At 42.3% G+C, this 17,397-nt stretch overlaps 4 protein-coding genes across 7 annotated transcripts in view; 1 reads left to right on the top strand and 3 right to left on the bottom strand.

Moving 5' to 3' along the window:
- eml5 (EMAP like 5) overlaps window positions 1-1,808 on the bottom strand; it is a 42,128-nt gene extending 40,320 nt beyond the window's left edge. For all 3 annotated transcript variants that reach the window (XM_030117360.1, XM_030117359.1, XM_030117358.1), the window contains exon 1: window positions 1,426-1,808. In XM_030117360.1, the coding sequence (XP_029973220.1) occupies window positions 1,426-1,622 (197 nt within the window). In that variant the 5' untranslated portion in view covers window positions 1,623-1,808. The remainder of the gene's footprint in view (window positions 1-1,425) is intronic.
- A 1,127-nt stretch (window positions 1,809-2,935) lies between these two features.
- ttc8 (tetratricopeptide repeat domain 8) lies at window positions 2,936-8,436 on the top strand. Of its 2 annotated transcripts, XM_030117361.1 has the most exons (15): window positions 2,936-3,127; window positions 3,369-3,392; window positions 3,520-3,640; window positions 3,720-3,783; window positions 3,885-4,044; window positions 4,402-4,491; window positions 4,577-4,621; window positions 4,713-4,798; window positions 5,380-5,467; window positions 5,551-5,661; window positions 5,764-5,903; window positions 6,002-6,176; window positions 6,265-6,387; window positions 7,215-7,298; window positions 7,383-8,436. In XM_030117361.1, exons 1-15 carry the CDS (start codon window positions 3,014-3,016, stop codon window positions 7,497-7,499), a joined length of 1,542 nt encoding a protein of 513 aa, XP_029973221.1. In that variant the 5' UTR covers window positions 2,936-3,013; the 3' UTR covers window positions 7,500-8,436. The 2 variants fall into 2 exon arrangements, with proteins under 2 accessions (XP_029973221.1, XP_029973222.1); XM_030117362.1 differs by lacking the exon at window positions 3,369-3,392 and having other exon boundaries at window positions 7,383-8,435.
- LOC115407094 (CD209 antigen-like protein E) lies at window positions 7,990-11,906 on the bottom strand. The gene is made up of 6 exons (XM_030117456.1): window positions 11,767-11,906; window positions 10,511-10,627; window positions 9,050-9,298; window positions 8,798-8,961; window positions 8,346-8,482; window positions 7,990-8,140 (listed from the first exon to the last, which is right to left on the bottom strand). Exons 1-6 carry the CDS (start codon window positions 11,882-11,884, stop codon window positions 7,990-7,992), a joined length of 936 nt encoding a protein of 311 aa, XP_029973316.1. The 5' UTR covers window positions 11,885-11,906.
- Window positions 11,907-13,138: 1,232 nt separating this feature from the next.
- On the bottom strand, window positions 13,139-16,768 carry LOC115407095 (CD209 antigen-like protein C). The gene is made up of 6 exons (XM_030117457.1): window positions 16,720-16,768; window positions 15,461-15,577; window positions 14,920-15,168; window positions 14,668-14,831; window positions 13,495-13,631; window positions 13,139-13,289 (listed from the first exon to the last, which is right to left on the bottom strand). Exons 1-6 carry the CDS (start codon window positions 16,766-16,768, stop codon window positions 13,139-13,141), a joined length of 867 nt encoding a protein of 288 aa, XP_029973317.1.
- Window positions 16,769-17,397: the final 629 nt, after the last annotated feature.

Below are 17,397 nucleotides of genomic sequence, written 5' to 3' on the forward strand. Positions count from 1 at the left end.
GATAAAATTGAATATATTTAATCTGTCTTTTTAGGGTATCACATTATGTTTCAGTATGGTTTTCTGTTTCTTTTGTATCATTTACTAAATAGGAATAAAGTTCAATATTCATATTATTGTTGAACTACTTAACCAACTGTAGTTTTTTCAATCTCTCTACTTGTAAAGTACAATTCAGCCCATGTCATCTGCTTTCCTACTTCAAAATCACAAGTCACAACTTTGTACGCCCCCCTTTGGAGTTAATGTTCAAGCCTTTTCATCTTCATGTTTATATTAAACCTGCTGCTTGATAACATATTTATATTAGTTGACAACACATCACCACATTTTGATTTTTATTCTTCTGTTGGTTATCTGAAAGATGCACTTCAAGCACAGGCTAATAAATTTAAAGGAACATGCTTAAAAATGAATAGTAGTAGTAATAATATCTTGGTTGGTCTTTTGAGAAAAGCACTTGAGTACAAATTAGGCAATTTAACAAGATTAGAACTCGAAGATACAATTTTCTGTAACTTTCAAATTTTGAGCATTGCAACACAGATTATATTAGGAGTGCTATTTCAGGCCTCACAGAAGTAAATTCAATAGCTGAGAATAAACACACGTTTTTTAAAATGAGGTCCACAAATATGAAGACTGCCCTACACTTGATCCGTAAATTCAGAGCTTTACACATGCATAATGTTGTGTAGTTCCAGGTTTAATTTCCTTGACTGATATGGGTAGGGTTTGCATGTTCTCTGCTCCGTTTACTCTGATTTCCTCCCACAGTCCAAAAAGAGGTCATGTGAGGTTAAATGATGACACTAAACTGTCCCTGGGTGTGAATGTGAGTGTGTCTGGTTGTCTGTCTGTGTTTCCCCTGTGAAGGACCGGTGATCTGCCCAGGATGTACACTACTTTAGTCATAGTTATTGGGATTGGCTCCAGTGTCCTGTGATCCTGGACAGGATAAAGTGGAAAAGAAGACCAATGGATGGATGATTTTATGGAGGGATGGATGGCTGGGCAGTCGGAAATTGATTTGCTCCATAAAAAAGGGTGGTTGAGACAGTCTCACTCTGTGTTATTTCTCATTTAAGTGATAGTGGTGAACTGCACAGAGAAGAGGTGAATAGCAGCATCTTTCAGTGCAGTGAAAGCCCTCCACCAGTTTTTTTTTATAAAGCTGCTGGACACAAACCCCCCTTTCACAAACTATGTGGATGCCGCTGAGTGGGTGTGTGCTTCCCTGAGCTCCCTATGGAGACAGAAAATATCACATTACATCGGCACAAGGTGACACCAGCAGCAGCCCCGGCAGCAGACAGCAGCGCGGCTCGGCGCGTCTCCAGCCGCTGTCCGCGGTGCTGACCGGAGCTGTCCGCGGTGCTGAAACCAGCTGCCTCCAACCAGGCGTCTTTATTATTATTACTCTACCTGATTATGTCGTCGTTGTGTCCCAGGTAGAATTTCTGCTTGTGCTCCCGGGTGTTGTACACAACTCCCACACCGGCCACGAAATAGACTATCTCCTTGGCGGCGGTGTAGTACAGGTTGTTGCGGCACTGGTGTCCCCGGTATCCGTACACCCACTCCAGTCTCAGGTGGCAGTTGGGAGCAGTCCTGTCAGCCATGTCCGCACTTCCGTGTGTGTCTCTCTGTCGCGATCACGTAGGCTTTCTGATGTAGTGTCATTCACCAAAAAGGATTTATTTCAAGCCCGGGCGTCCCATCACTTCCATCGGATTTCAGCCAGTCCGGGGCAGAGCGCTGGATTCAGACATTTCTGGGGGTCACGTGGAGGATATGTCTGGATGAAACGCCTCGGACGCAGGTGCCTATGCGGCTGCTGTCATTGTGACAGGGTACATGTAGTTGGTGAGCTCCGGGTTTGCGCTCCTCCTCGGCTCAGGTCAAAGCTCCTGTCAAATCCTACAAAGATGGAGCTGCGCTGTTATTCTGCAAGCTCCGCCCACAGCTGATGACGGAGCCGCGTGTCATCCAATCATGTGCCAGGAATCCAGGAAAGGATGACATGTCATCACTCCCGGAGCGACAAAATCAAGAGCGTGACTGTGGCGTTAATACAAATTACTTTATGTAAAAGTCCCGAAAACCTTACACTCATATCCAGAAAGCCATAAAATAATCAGACATTATCAAAACATCATTATCATCATCATCAACAACAACAACAGCATCAATAATAATAATAATAATAATAATAATAATAATAATAATAATAATAATAATAATAATAATAATAACAATAACAATAACAATAATAATAATAATAACAATAATAATAATAATGATAAGAAGACGAAACAGAGGAACAATAGCCATATGATTACGACGACTACTATTATTTTTATTACTACGAGTTCAGCTAGTACTGCTATCACTACTACTACAGTTGTTACAACAACAACAACAACAACAACAACAACAACAACAACAACAACAACAACAACTACTACTACTACTACTACTACTACTACTACTACTGCATAGGATAAAGCTTGATAGAAAAGGAATGGTTGGATGGATGGATGGATCAGTGGGGTTCCCACACTGGGGATGTATTTCCAGTATGTGCATCTGATTGATGTGTTTTTATCACTTTGGTGTAACACTGTAGTTTCAATGCTTACATAAGATATTTTACAGTAAACTGTAAAAAAAAAAAAAAAAAAAAAAAAAAAAACACGTCTCAAGAGTATATTTATTTGAATTTACGATCAGAAGAAAAACAAGATATAATTGCCAGATATGGTCATTTATTGACATGCTTTTTATGCATTATTTCCTTTAGAGTTACCCAGTGAAATATCATTACAACCTAAAAAAAATAAACACATTTTATTTTACAATTTTTTGTGGCTTTATTTTCTCAGACCGGATATGCGTCACTTAAGCCACGCCCCTTACACTGTTGCCCAGCGACAGAGGAAGCTTCTCTTCCGCCATCGTCCCGTTCGCTTACTGACTTTTCGCTGATTGCGTTGGTTTTTTGCGGAAAACCATGGAGGTGTCAATGGACCCTTTGTTTTTGGCGTGGAGCTATTCGAGGAGGCGGAAGCTCCAGCAGTGCTCCGACATTTGCACAAATATCCTGCAGGACAATCCCTACGACCAGGTACGGCGGTGCAGTTAGCCTAGCATGCTAACGCAGTGAAGCTGCATAATCCAGATTAGAGTCCGTGTTGTGGATCATGTCTTCTGGTTTTAAACACTAATTTCTTGATGTGTGTATCTTACCTCTCTGCTTCACGTTGCATCTTTGCTTTCCTCCTGTCCTGGTTTTTTTCCCCCTCGTTTCTTCTCATTTTTGTTCACCTTTATTTTCCTGTTACTAACCCACTGCATGCTATCTTCAGGACTCATCCTTGCTTATGTCGGAGGTAATCATCACTTTACTCTATTCCTGCCATGTTCATCCCTTTTCAAGTAAACAGTTGAACTTGGGTCCTGACTCTAACATGTGTGACTTTAGTTACGCCTGATGGTTATTGCTTGATTGTGTTCCAGGCTGCGTGGAGCTTGAAAACCCATGCTCTGACAGAGATGGTATACATTGATGAAATTGAAGTCGATCAGGAGGGGATTGCTGAGATTATGCTGGACGAGAGCTCTATTGCTCAGGTTGCACGTAAGGATTAAATCACTCTCAAGCAAAATGATCTCTGATTTACTTATTTTTTTGGTAATGACACTGAACTGTCCTCCAGGACCCGGAACATCTCTGAGACTTCCTGGAACAAGTCAAGGTGGAGGTCCTACACCCGCTGTCAGGTACCGTTTCCATAACCAAATTGAGACTGTCTTAAGGAACATGGACAATGCCTGATCAGATGTTGTTGTTGTTGTTTTTTTTTTTAATTCCTGTTTTGTAGGCCAATGACTCAGTCAGGGCGTCCCATCACTGGATTTGTGAGGCCTAGCACACAGTCTGGGCGTCCTGGGACGATGGAGCAGGCCATCAAAACCCCGCGCACTGCGAGCACAGCTCGTCCTGTCACCAGTGCTTCTGGAAGATTCATTCGTTTGGGGACGGTGAGAGTTCACATAAGAGTTGTCAATATGAATGTGTTGGCACACAATTGACTTTAGCACTAATTCTGAAGTTACTCTTTATTTTAACATGATCATTTGTGCTCTCATACAAATATTTGATTTATTTAAGCCATTTGAGGACACCTGGGTCTATTTTGATTTCATGGCTGTAAAGTTGTAAAAAATGGCAAATGACTTTCATGGAGATGTTCCTGGGCCTACCATCAAGAAAAAGTGTGTTATATTCCTATATTCTGTATTTTCTGAGAGTGTGTACCTCTCATAAATATTATCTGAGTGATGCAAGAGTTGAAACCAAAGGATTCAATCTGATGCATTTTTTCTCTGTTTCCACAGGCTTCAATGTTAACGAATCCCGAAGGACCATTTATTAATTTATCAAGACTCAATATGTCCAAATATTCTCAGAAACCCAATTTATCAAGCGTAAGTTTGAAGCTCATTCATGTAATAATAAAAAAAAATATATTTTTTTGTTTTGTGTCCAATAATCACATTTTTCCCCCCACAGACCCTATTTGAGTACATCTTCCATCATGAAAATGATGTGAGAAACGTAGGTGCTGCATATATCTGCATTACACAAAATGATATTTAACAGTGCCGTCAATGACTGGCGTAACATTCATGTTTCCTTTTGGCTGCAGGCTTTAGATTTGGCTGCTCAGGCTACTGAACACGCACAGTTCAAAGACTGGTGGTGGAAGGTTCAGCTGGGAAAATGTTATTACAGGTAAGTTCCTCACAAACATTCTGACTGTTCAAGTTGGCATACGTCAGGGGTGTCAAACATAAGGCCTGTGGGCCAAAACCTGCCCACCTGAGGCTCCAATCCAGCCCGCCAAGCAAATAGTATAGTGGACACAACACAACACTGAGGCCCGAGCTGAAAGATCAGTGATGCTGCTGTGAAAGCTAGCTGCCTCGGTGTTATTGAATTAGTCTAAAAGCCATGCTGTCAGTGTGAGTTGGCAAAAACATGCATAATGCAGCAGCTATAGTAGAAGTTTTTTTGACTTTTTACTGTATTTTACAACAGAAGGTTTCATTAAAATTGGCTTTGTGTTGAGATTGTGGTCATTTTCTGTAGTAATTCTTTAATATTGTGAAAATGGACATTTTCATCACATATAATCTGTTCCACAAAAACAACAAAATAAACTTCAAAGTTTAAATTTTAAGGTTGTTTTTTCACTGTTTTACCGGTGTACCACTCATTATTGAATTATGCTGTTTGTGGCTCCTGAACTGAAACGTGTTTGACATGCCTGACATGCATGGACTCTTCATTTGAGTTTTCTGTGCTCTTCACAGGCTCGGTTTATATAGAGAGGCAGAAAAACAGTTTCGGTCGGCCCTCAATCATCAAGAGGTGGTAGATACATATCTCTACCTTGCAAAGGTATTAATTGATGCATCCTGAGTTTGTCGATCTCCTACTCGGTGTACCTTCAGATAGATACCATCATTTGTGTATCCCTCTAGGTCTATCAGCGCATGGATCAACCAATTACAGCCCTCAACCTCTTCAAACAAGGCCTGGACCACTTCCCTGGCGAGGTCACCCTCCTGACGGGAATCGCTCGCATCCATGAGGTACATCTCGCCACTGTGCTGCCGACAGACTCCGCTCTGTGTGCAGCTGGCAGAATGAGGGAAGATAACAGATGTGCTGTCTCTGCAATGGCATTTTCTCAGGAGATGAACAACATTTCATCGGCGACAGAGTACTACAAAGATGTCCTGAAGCAGGACAACACTCATGTGGAAGCGATTGCCTGTATAGGCAGCAATCACTTCTACACGGACCAGCCTGAGATCGCTCTCCGGTTTTACAGGTCTGTAGAGTTCTAGTTTTGTAGAGAACCGAAGAACCTCCAGGAAGCCAGCACTAAATTGCCTCCCTTCCCTGATGGGATGTTTGTCTGTTTGGCAGACGGCTGCTGCAGATGGGTGTGTATAACTGCCAGCTGTACAACAACCTGGGCCTGTGCTGCTTCTACGCCCAGCAGTACGACATGACCCTGTCTTCGTTCGAGAGGGCTCTGGCTCTGGTGGCCAGCGACGAAGAGCAGTCGGACGTCTGGTACAACATCGGACACGTAGCCGTGGTGAGTTAACAGTCGCGGAGAGATTCCCAGAATAATTCAGACCTGTATATGGGGTGAAGTTCAAATGAATCTGTTTTTTTGTTTAAAGGGTATAGGGGACCTTACGCTGGCCTATCAGTGTTTTAAACTGACTTTGGCTTTTAATAATGACCATGCTGAGGCCTACAACAACCTGGCCGTGCTGGAGCTGCGCAAAGGTCACATTGAACAGGTGAGGTCATGTTCCTGAGTCACAGCTTTTATTAAGACATTAAAAAAAAAAGCATGCATGAGCGAATGATAGGCCCACTGATGTGATGTAACACAGATTAGTAATAGAAGGCCGTAAGTCTGTCATTTAGGACTTCTGAGCTTATTTTATCAAAAGACATTTCCAAAATGCTCCCATGACAGCGTTGATACACATACACCGCAATTTCATCTTAAGTGAGCTGGACCCGTGAAAGAGTACCATAATAACCATAAAATTTACAATTTAAAGTTTTTCTTTGTTGTAGTGTCGAGTAAATGTGATGAAGATGTCTGTATTTGACAACAAGCTCAACATAAAAGTCAATTTTAATGAAACCTTCTGGTGCAAAATACAGTCAAATGTAACAAAAACTTCTATATAGCTGTTTTTAGAAACTGTGCCTGACAGCGTAGCTTTGAGGCAAATTTGATTGCAACAAGGGAGCTCTCTTTCATGGCAGAATCACCGTTATGTGTTGTGTTGTGTCTCTTAAGAAATTTGTGGGGCAAAAAAAAAAAAAATCAGTATCTTATAAGTTTTTGCGATTTGCTCAATAAATTGGAAGTTTGGGTTGGAGTACCTTGTGGGCTATTTTTGGCCCACAAGCCTTATGTTTGACAGCCCTACTGTAAAGGGTTCAAAGAGAGCACTTGATTCCTGTACTTGTATGTCCAGAACTGTGAGCGGTTCACCCGTTTCGATAAATAAAAGTGCTCTGTTACAATGTTCAACCAGCAACAATACGTTCTGTACTCCGAACATTCTGACGAAGTCTTGTGTCTTTCATGGCCTGGTCTTTGATGCAGTCGAAAGCGTTCCTGCAGACTGCGGCGTCGCTGTCCCCCCACATGTACGAGCCGCACTTCAATCTCTCGATTCTCTCTGATAAGGTAAATGCTTCGTACTCGGTGAACAGTGCACGAGGTGTGGCCTCCATGACGGTGTGTAAGAGTGATGTTTGTTCCTCCGTTCAGATCGGGGACCTTCAGAGCAGCTACACCTCGGCCCAGAAGTCCGAGGACGCTTTTCCGGAGCACGTCGACACTCAGCAGCTTCTTAAACAACTTCGGCAGCATTTTTCGGAGCTTTGAGGGTCCCACCCCTGTCAGATGTGGCATTAATGCTCGAATGGTGAAGCAAGGAAATGCTGATTTGTTAATAGAAGCACAGTTATACTAAAGTACCAGGTAATGGGTTACACCTCCAACATAAAATAGTTGTGTGTGTTGTATCTCATTGTGTTTCTGTATGTCGTTTTTTGAGACTTCACAGTTTTGAATTTAGAGGCTTTTACAGATGTACAGACATTTTGTAGGTATCCTTATTCTTTCCACAGTTTTGAATTAGTCCTCTGAGCATTGCCAAAAAAAAGGTGATTCTCAAAGTAGAAACATCTTCACTAGTTTTTACCATTTGTGAGATATGCTGTATGTACATAGAAGATCGATAAAAAGGATTTAGCATACTTTTGTATGAAGCAGATATATTTTCATATCTGAAAGTTTCTTTACGTTTTTTCGTTGTCCATACTCGACAATTGAAACATTTCAGACAACTGACACCACAGGCTTGTGTGTTGCATTAACTGGAAGATTTTGGCTCCATTTCACAAATCCACTTCAGGCTATACCTGCATGGAGCATCGTTCCATGATTGGAAGGGGTTGTCTGCTGGATATACAGCAGCACAGTCTTCATTTTGTTGGTTGTTGGGCTCTCCTACACGCCAATACCTGTAAAAAGAAAAATGAAACAACTTTGCTGCTTTAAATTATGCATGTACTCAATGGAAACATTTCAAAAGTAGCTAATTAGATTACATAATATAATCTGGACCCAAGTGTGAACAAAGCAACATAAAAAAACTCTCATTATAAATTACAAAAACTTGATCAGTGGTAATCTGTGACTTCCAAGTATGTAGATTTTTTTAGATACCCTTCAGATAGTCTGGTCCCATCGACCCATTTCCAGACTCCTTCCTGGTCCTGGTCTGTCCGTCCAGTCCAGAGACCAGTCTGGTCACGTGGTCTCGACGGGTCATGATAGTTGTTGATCAAATTAAATACTGCCAGCTGGAAACACAGGAAACAAACACACCATAACATGCATCAATGTCTACTCTTTGTCTCATTATAGCAAAGACAGTTTTGCTGAAATGCTTCTGTAAAACTACTTGAATGTGATTTGAAACATTAGTTTGCTGACTTTCATTAACTGCAGTGGTTCCCAACCCTGACGGAGGAAGCTCATTTCAGCTGCTTGTATCCGGGATCTTGTCCTTTCGTTCATGACCCAAAGCTCACGACCATTGGTGATGGTGGGAACGTAGAATGACCGGTAAATCGAGAGCTTCGCCTTTCAGCTCATCAGAAAATCTTGGCTCTTACTTGTTTCTCTCTGCTATTGATGATGGCCAAATCGGCTTTGTAGGCCTTGCAGAACGACTGGGCACTGTACCACGTCCTGCTTGAGTGACTCTCGGAGATGGCAAAGTAGAAACAAGTGGACTCCATGTAGGTCCACCCTGGTAAGCAGTGTCTGCACCCGTCCTCTGAGGACACAGAAAACAAGGTGACACCCATGCTTCTGGCTGGGCAACAATAATAAAGCTTCTCCACATGTTTGACAACCCAACTCACTTATCAGAGGGAGGTGAGATCTCAGCGCAGACACATCCGTCTGAATTTTATCAATCTGTTTCTGGTAGTCTTTGGTTCTTCTTATCTGGTGCTCCATCTCCCACTTGGTGAATTGATGATCACTCATCTCTTTCACCAACTGTTTCTGGGCTTCCTCTTTGCCTTGGACCATTTGGTTGTATATTTTCTGCAGCTTTGCAAGCTCTCTGTTGATGTCTGTCACTAAATAGCCTCCAGTAAGTTTGCTATCTGCAAGTGGTGAAGACATAAAGTGGCATGAATACTATAAGCATCACCATGTCAGCAAAACTAAGATTAAAGGGCAACTTCGGTTTTTTGGACATCTGGACCTTATTTCTAGGTGTGTGCATGCTCATATACTCACTCAGACAAACATCGTGCAGCTCGGAGTCCTTCAGAAGATATTTAGATCCAACCGATGTAGCCGCACTTAGCGGGGGCCACGGCAATGGAGCTTCAGCGCGGGACATAATCTCTGCAAAGTCGTTCATTTCGGCTATATTTTTTCATCCATCGCCAGTGTTATCATAAAGTCAGCACGTCTACCGTCTTCAGGTGGGTCAGCTGAAAAGCTGATAGTTTTCGCTAACTTAGCCACAATTAGCTCGGATGGGAACGTTGCGGAGCTCCTCTCCCCAGCAGAGACGCACTTTGAGTCGGCCTCGGCTGTCACGGTGCTCCGGCGTCTGACTTCCAGGGGCCGAGTTGGAAAATGGCCCTCAGCTGCGCCACGGAGGCTCCGGACACCGGCAAAGACGCACGGCTCGCGCGCGGCCGCTGGGCCGCTGGATGTCTCTCCTCGCTGGGAGGAAGCGTATCTCCGCTCCCCGGCGTATGCGCGCTCCACGCCGGCCGCGGGACGCGCGACGCGCCGCAGCCGGAGCTCTCTCCTCAGCGGGAGAATCCAGATCTCCGCTCCCCGGCGGATGCGCACTCCGAGCCAGGCCGCGGGACACCGCCGGAGGCCCCCCTTCCGACCGAAAGGCAACCCAGCGCGGATGGAGGAAAAAATACAGCCGAAATGAGTGACTTTGCAGAGATTATGTCCCGCGCTGAAGCTCCATTGCCGTGGCCCCCGCTAAGTGCGGCTACATCGGTTGGATCTAAATAACTTCTGAAGGACTCCGAGGTGCACGATGTTTGTCTGAGTGAGTATATGAGCATGCACACACCTGGAAATAAGGTCCAGATGTCAAAAAACCGAAGTTGCCCTTTAAGTGGCCTATATTTTTGGGACCTGCACAAATTATTTTTATTATCATTGTTATATATTTGTTATTTTAATTCACAACATATATAATTGCTTTGTGTTTTACTTTTCAGCTCTTTTTGGAGTTTCAATCATTTTAACTGAAAAAAATACAGTAAGATGCAATTTACAAAAGCAACACAAAGTTAACAATGATCAGTGTTTTGAGGGGTGATGACACAGTAACTCACAGTAAACACCCAGACCAATATTGACGGTCAGGAGAATGACGGCGAGCACCGCCAGGCTGATTACGAGGAGTCTGTACTGATTCACAGAGAAGTCAGGTCTCATGGAGGACACGGTCACTGCACAGAGGAGGAGGACGGGGATCAGAGCAGCACAACACGCAGGGACAGCTCAGTCTGACCAAAGTCACAAGAATCAGAGACACAAAGAAGAAGGCAGCAAAATGTGTGCAAAGTCGTCATGCAAATATAACTGTTCCTCCTTTTTCCACAAGGGGGCGCACAGCTAAGAGTGGCCAACACCGATTCTCAGACTGAGGGATGAGTCCCCTCCTGGGGGACGCAGGGAGGACATGTAATGGTCAGGGGTTTGCTTTTTCTCCAAAGCATTTTGTTTCTTATACGTTCTTAGAAGAAAAGGTAGTAAGTGTAGGGTGAAACAATGCTATATTTTTGTGAAAACTCATTTCATTATTGGATACTTTTTAATTTAAAGGAATACCACATTTTGATTTTCAATTAAATATCTGAAAAATATATATGCTAAAGCTCTCAGCAGAGGTTAATTGTTTGGAGGAAAATAGCAATCTCAGCAGCCAATGAGAAACAAAAGTGAAGAGGCTTTATTGCTAAAGAATTATCATAAAAAGGCAAGTTTATGAGACTGTGGCAGGAGTCTGACTTCATGAGTGTTTCTTTCAACTGGTATATTTTTACAACACCCTTGGGGTTATTTATTTTAAACCTGTAAAAGAAGTTTGTTTTTTTGGAATTTATACCTAATATGATATTTTCTGCTGTCCCAGGCCAACTGAAAAAATACGGGGTTGTCACGTCAGGATTGAGGCATGATGCTGTTGAAATTTTAGTTAAATTTAAGTTTTGGCATATTTTTTTTGTGAAAAGATAGTTCATAAAATGTGAACTTCTTCATAAGATCATTTGGTGGACTAAAACAAAGTCAGATTTGCAGTTCCAATTATTTAGACGTTATAATACCATTGCTTACTGGTGCGGCCCGGTTGAGATCAACCTGCTGTATGTGGCCGTGAAGTAAAATGAGACAGACACCCCTGATTTATGGTGTTATTTTGATTTACTCCAACAATGATTCACACTTTTAGATACATTCTGGATAGGCTAGATATAAAATCACAGAAATCAAGTCAGGAAAATTAAGAGCGGAAAAGAAATGATCTTCAATTTGACCGATCTCATGAAATCAATGAGGAGCGTTCAGAGTTCACTCTGTAACCTACCGTGTTGCCTCTCCTGGTCTGCATCAAGCGGCTGCTCATCTATATCCATTTCATCATGACAATCCAGTCTGTCATACGTGTCAGTGTGTTCTCTAGTCGATTTTTTGATGGTGTCCATTTTCACCGATTAAATGAGAACTGAATAGTCACTGAGCAGCCTCCCCGAACCAACCCGACCATTGACCTGTGTGTGTGTGTGTGTGTGTGTGTGTGTGTGTGTGTGTGTGTGTGTGTGTGTGTGTGTTTATTTGTGTTAGAGAGACTGTGAACTATTTCCAACAGAAGTTCCTCTGTTAATAATTCACAGGAAATGCAGTCATTTAAAGACAGACCACCAAAAGAACACGATTCCTGCTTATTCAACAGCAATGAGTGAGAAGGATTTGTGTCTGAAAGGCTTTGGAAACTGTAATAGCTATGCAGTCGTGAGCAAAAGTTAAATAAAGTAATTCACATATGGTATGACTGACAATTTCCAGGAACTGCATTTAAACTCTGTCCTGCTTGGGAGACGAAAAGTTTCTGATCACTAAATACCTGCTACTGTGGAATCACTCAATTCAATGATCATCTGTTAAAAACCTCTTTTTTTCTTAATATGTTGGAAAAACAACCAGATCTCATTATTTTATCAGATACAGTTATTTAATACAGAAAAGCAGCTTTACACACAGGTAGAAATGAAGTTTTTACATCATATAGATTGTCTTATTTTCTGTTGTGTGTACTGTGTATTCATCTCCTGTGAACACTTCCAACAAGGGAAAGGGAGCTTCCAACTGGTAGCTTTCCAGATCCAAGTGACATGACGGCAACAATAGAGCTGAAAAATCTTTGAAGGGACTTAAACAACTTCGGCAGCATTTTTCGGAGCTTTGAGGGTCCCACCCCTGTCAGATGTGGCATTAATGCTCGAATGGTGAAGCAAGGAAATGCTGATTTGTTAATAGAAGCACAGTTATACTAAAGTACCAGGTAATGGGTTACACCTCCAAAATAAAATAGTTGTGTGTGTTGTATCTCATTGTGTTTCTGTATGTCATTTTTTGAGACTTCACAGTTTTGAATTCAGAGGCTTTTACAGATGTACAGACATTTTGTAGGTATCTTTATTCTTTCCACAGTTTTGAATTAGTTCTCTGAGCATTGCCAAAAAAAAGGTGATTCTCAAAGTAGAAACATCTTCACGAGTTTTTACCATTTGTGAGATATGCTGTATGTACATAGAAGATCGATAAAAAGGATTTAGCATACTTTTTGTATGAAGCAGATATATTTTCACATCTGAAAGTTTCTTTATGTTTTTTCGTTGTCCATACTATAGACAATTGAAACATTTCAGACAACTGACACCACAGGCTTGTGTGTTGCATTAACTGGAAGATTTTGGCTCCATTTCACAAATCCACTTCAGGCTATGCCTGCATGGAGCATCGTTCCATGATTGGAAGGGGTTGTCTGCTGGATATACAGCAGCACAGTCTTCGTTTTGTTGGTTGTTGGGCTCTCCTACACGCCAGTACCTGTAAAAAGAAAAATAAAACAACTTTGCTGCTTTAAATTATGCATGTACTCAATGGAAACATTTTAAAAGTAGCTAATTAGATTACATAATATAATCTGGACCCAAGTGTGAACAAAGCAACATAAAAAAACTCTCATTATAAATTACAAAAACTTGATCAGTGGTAATCTGTGACTTCCAAGTATGTAGATTTTTTTAGATACCCTTCAGATAGTCTGGTCCCATCGACCCATTTCCAGACTCCTTCCTGGTCCTGGTCTGTCAGTCCAGTCCAGAGACCAGTCTGGTGGCGTGGTCTCGACGGGTCATGATAGTTGTTGATCAAATTAAATACTGCCAGCTGGAAACACAGGAAACAAACACACCATAACATGCATTAATGTCTACTCTTTGTCTCATTATAGCAAAGACAGTTTTTCTGAAATGCTTCTGTAAAACTACTTGAATGTGATTTGAAACATTAGTTTGCTGACTTTCATGAACTGCAGTGGTTCCCAACCCTGACGGAGGAAGCTCATTTCAGCTGCTTCTATCCGGGATCTTGTCCTTTCGTTCATGACCCAAAGCTCACGACCATTGGTGAGGGTGGGAACGTAGATTGACCAGTAAATCGAGAGCTTCGCCTTTCGGCTCAGCTCCCTCTTCACCACAACGGGCCGATACAACGACCGCATCACTGGAGCTACTGCACCAATCCGCCTGTCAATCTCACGCTCCATCCTTCCCCCACTCGTATACAAAACCCCAAGATACTTGAACCCCTTCACTTGGGTCAGAGTCTCTCCATCGACCTGGAGAGGGCAGACCACCTTCTTCCGGTCGAGGACCATGGCCTCGGATTTGGAGGTGCTGATCCTCAACCCTGTCGCTTCACACTCGGCTGCGAACCGCCCCAGTGCATGCTGTAGGTCTGGCTTTGATGAAGCCAACAGGATCATCTGCAAAAAGCAGAGATGAAATCCTGTGGTTACTGAACCGGACCCCCTCCGGCCCCTTGCTGCACCTGGAATTCTGTCCATAAAAACTATGAACAGGACCGGTGACAAAGGGCAGCCCTGCCAGAGACCAACATGCACTGGGAACAGGTCAGACTTACTGCCGGCAATGCGGACCAGGCTCCTGCTTTGGTCATATGGCGGCCAGACGGCCCTTAACAAAGGGCCCCGGACTCTGTACTGCCAAAGCGCCTCCCACAAGACAACACGACGGACACGGTCGAATACCTTTGAATGTGGTCTGTATGGTCTGTTGTAAAGAAATGTGCAGTGGTGTAAGAGACTTTCCTGTTAGGAAAAACAGGTTTGTGACCTCTGACCTCCTGCGACCTCAGGCCTATATATGAGTTGCAACCCTGTTGCCAAAATGTTGGCTCTTACTTGTTTCTCTCTGCTATTGATGATGGCCAAATCGGCTTTGTAGGCCTTGCAGAATGACCGGGCACTGTACCACGTCCTGCTTGAGTGACTCTCGGAGATGGCAAAGTAGAAACAGGTGGACTCCATGTAGGTCCACCCTGGTAAGCAGTGTCTGCACCCGTCCTCTGAGGACACAGAAAACAAGGTGACACCCATGCTTCTGGCTGGGCAACAATAATAAAGCTTCTCCACATGTTTGACAACCCAACTCACTTATCAGAGGGAGGTGAGATCTCAGCGCAGACACATCCGTCTGAATTTTATCAATCTGTTTCTGGTAGTCTTTGGTTCTTCTTATCTGGTGCTCCATCTCCCACTTGGTGAATTGATGATCACTCATCTCCTTCACCAACTGTTTCTGGGCTTCCTCTTTGCCTTGGACCATTTGGTCGTATATTTTCTGCAGCTTTGCAATCTCTCTGTTGATGTCTGTCACTAAATAGCCTCCAGTAAGTTTGCTATCTGCAAGTGGTGAAGACAAAGTTGCATGAATACTATAAGCATCACCATGTCAGCAAAAACTAAGATTAAGTGGCCTATATTTTTGGGACCTGCAGAAATTATTATTATTATCATTGTTATATATTTGTTATTTTAATTCACAACATATATAATTGCTTTGTGTTTTACTTTTCAGCTCTTTTTGGAGTTTCAATCATTTTAACTGAAAAAAATACAGTAAGATGCAATTTACAATAGCAACAAAAAGCTAACAATGATCAGTGTTTTGAGGGGTGATGACACAGTAACTCACAGTAAACACCCAGACCAATATTGACGGTCAGGAGAACGACGGCGAGCACCGCCAGGCTGATTACGAGGAGTCTGTACTGATTCACAGAGAAGTCAGGTCTCATGGAGGACACGGTCACTGCACAGAGGAGGAGGACGGGGATCAGAGCAGCACAACACGCAGGGACAGCTCAGTTTGACCAAAGTCACAAGAATCAGAGACACAAAGAAGAAGGCAGCAAAATGTGTGCAAAGTCTTCATGCAAATATAACTGTTCCTCCTTTTTCCACAAGGGGGCGCACAGCTAAGAGTGGCCAACACCGATTCTCAGACTGAGGATGAGTCCCCTCCTGGGGGATGCAGGGAGGAAATGTAATGGTCAGGGGGTTGCTTTTTCTCCAAAGCATTTTGTTTCTTATGCGTTTTTAGAAGAAAAAGTAGTAAGTGTAGGGTGAAACAATGCTGGATTTTTGTGAAAACTCATTTTATGACTGGAGACTTTTTAATTTAAAGGAATACCACATTTTGATTTTCAATTAAATATCTGAAAAATATATATGCTGAAGCTCTCAGCAGAGGTTAATTGTTTGGAGGAAAATAGCAATCTCAGCAGCCAATGAGAAACAAAAGTGAAGAGGCTTTATTGCTAAAGAATTATCATAAAAAGGCAAGTTTATGAGACTGTGGCAGGAGTCTGACTCCATGAGTGTTTCTTTCAACTGGTATATTCTTACAACACCCTTGGGGTTATTTATTTTAAACCTGTAAAAAAAGTTTGTGTTTTTGGAATTTATACCTAATATGATATTTTCTGCTGTCCAACTGGCCAACTGAAAAAATACGGGGTTGTCACTTAAGGACTGAGGCATGATGTTGTTGAAATTTTAGTTAAATTTAAGTTTTGTCATATTTTTTTTTTGAAAAGATAGTTCATAAAATGTGAACTTCTTCATAAGATTATTTGGTGGACTAAAACAAAGTCAGATTTGCAGTTCCAATTATTTAGATGTTATAATACCATTGCTTACTGGTGCGGCCCGGTTGAGATCAAACTGTGCTTGTTTGGCCATGAAGTAAAATGAGACAGACACCCCTGATTTATGGTGTTATTTTTGATTTACTCCAACAATGATTCACACTTTTAGATACATTCTGGATAGGCTAGATATAAAATCACAGACATCAAGTCAGGAAAATTAAGAGCGGACAAGAAATGATCTTCAATTTGACCGATCTCATGAAATCAATGAGGAGCGTTCAGAGTTCACTCTGTAACCTACCGTGTTGCCTCTCCTGGTCTGCATCAAGCGGCTGCTCATCTATATCCATTTCATCATGACAATCCAGTCTGTCATACGTGTCAGTGTGTTCTCTCGTCGGTTTTTTGATGGTGTCCATTTTCACCGATTAAATGAGAACTGAATAGTCACTGAGCCGCCTCCCCGAACCAACCCGACCATTGACCTGTGTGTGTGTGTGTGTGTGTGTGTGTGTCTGTGTGTGTGTGTGTGTGTTTATTTGTGTTAGAGAGACTGTGAACTATTTCCAACAGAAGTTCCTCTGTTAATAATTCACAGGAAATGCAGTCTTTTAAAGAGAGATCACCAAAAGAACACGATTCCCGCTTATTCAACAGCAATGAGTGAGAAGGATTTGTGTCTGAAAGGCTTTGGAAACTGCAATAGCTGTGTAGTCGTGATCCAAAGTTAAAGGTGCATTAAGGAGTTTTACAACCTTAAAAATACTTATTTTACACCATAAATATGTTACACATTTTTAATGATGTGTACAATGTGCCCTGACATATTCATTACAAGTACCGCTAACAGCGCTAAACTGTCACTTGAAAGTTGCAGTGCCGGTCCGGCTCCAGCATTTTTTTGGGGAGAATTTGAAAGGAATGATGTAATGCACGCTCCGGCTTGTTAAGTTTCGTCTTGTCCGCCATTACTCCGCCA

Source organism: Salarias fasciatus, chromosome 19 (genome assembly GCF_902148845.1).
Source record: "Salarias fasciatus chromosome 19, fSalaFa1.1, whole genome shotgun sequence".
Lineage (NCBI taxonomy): Eukaryota > Metazoa > Chordata > Actinopteri > Blenniiformes > Blenniidae > Salarias > Salarias fasciatus.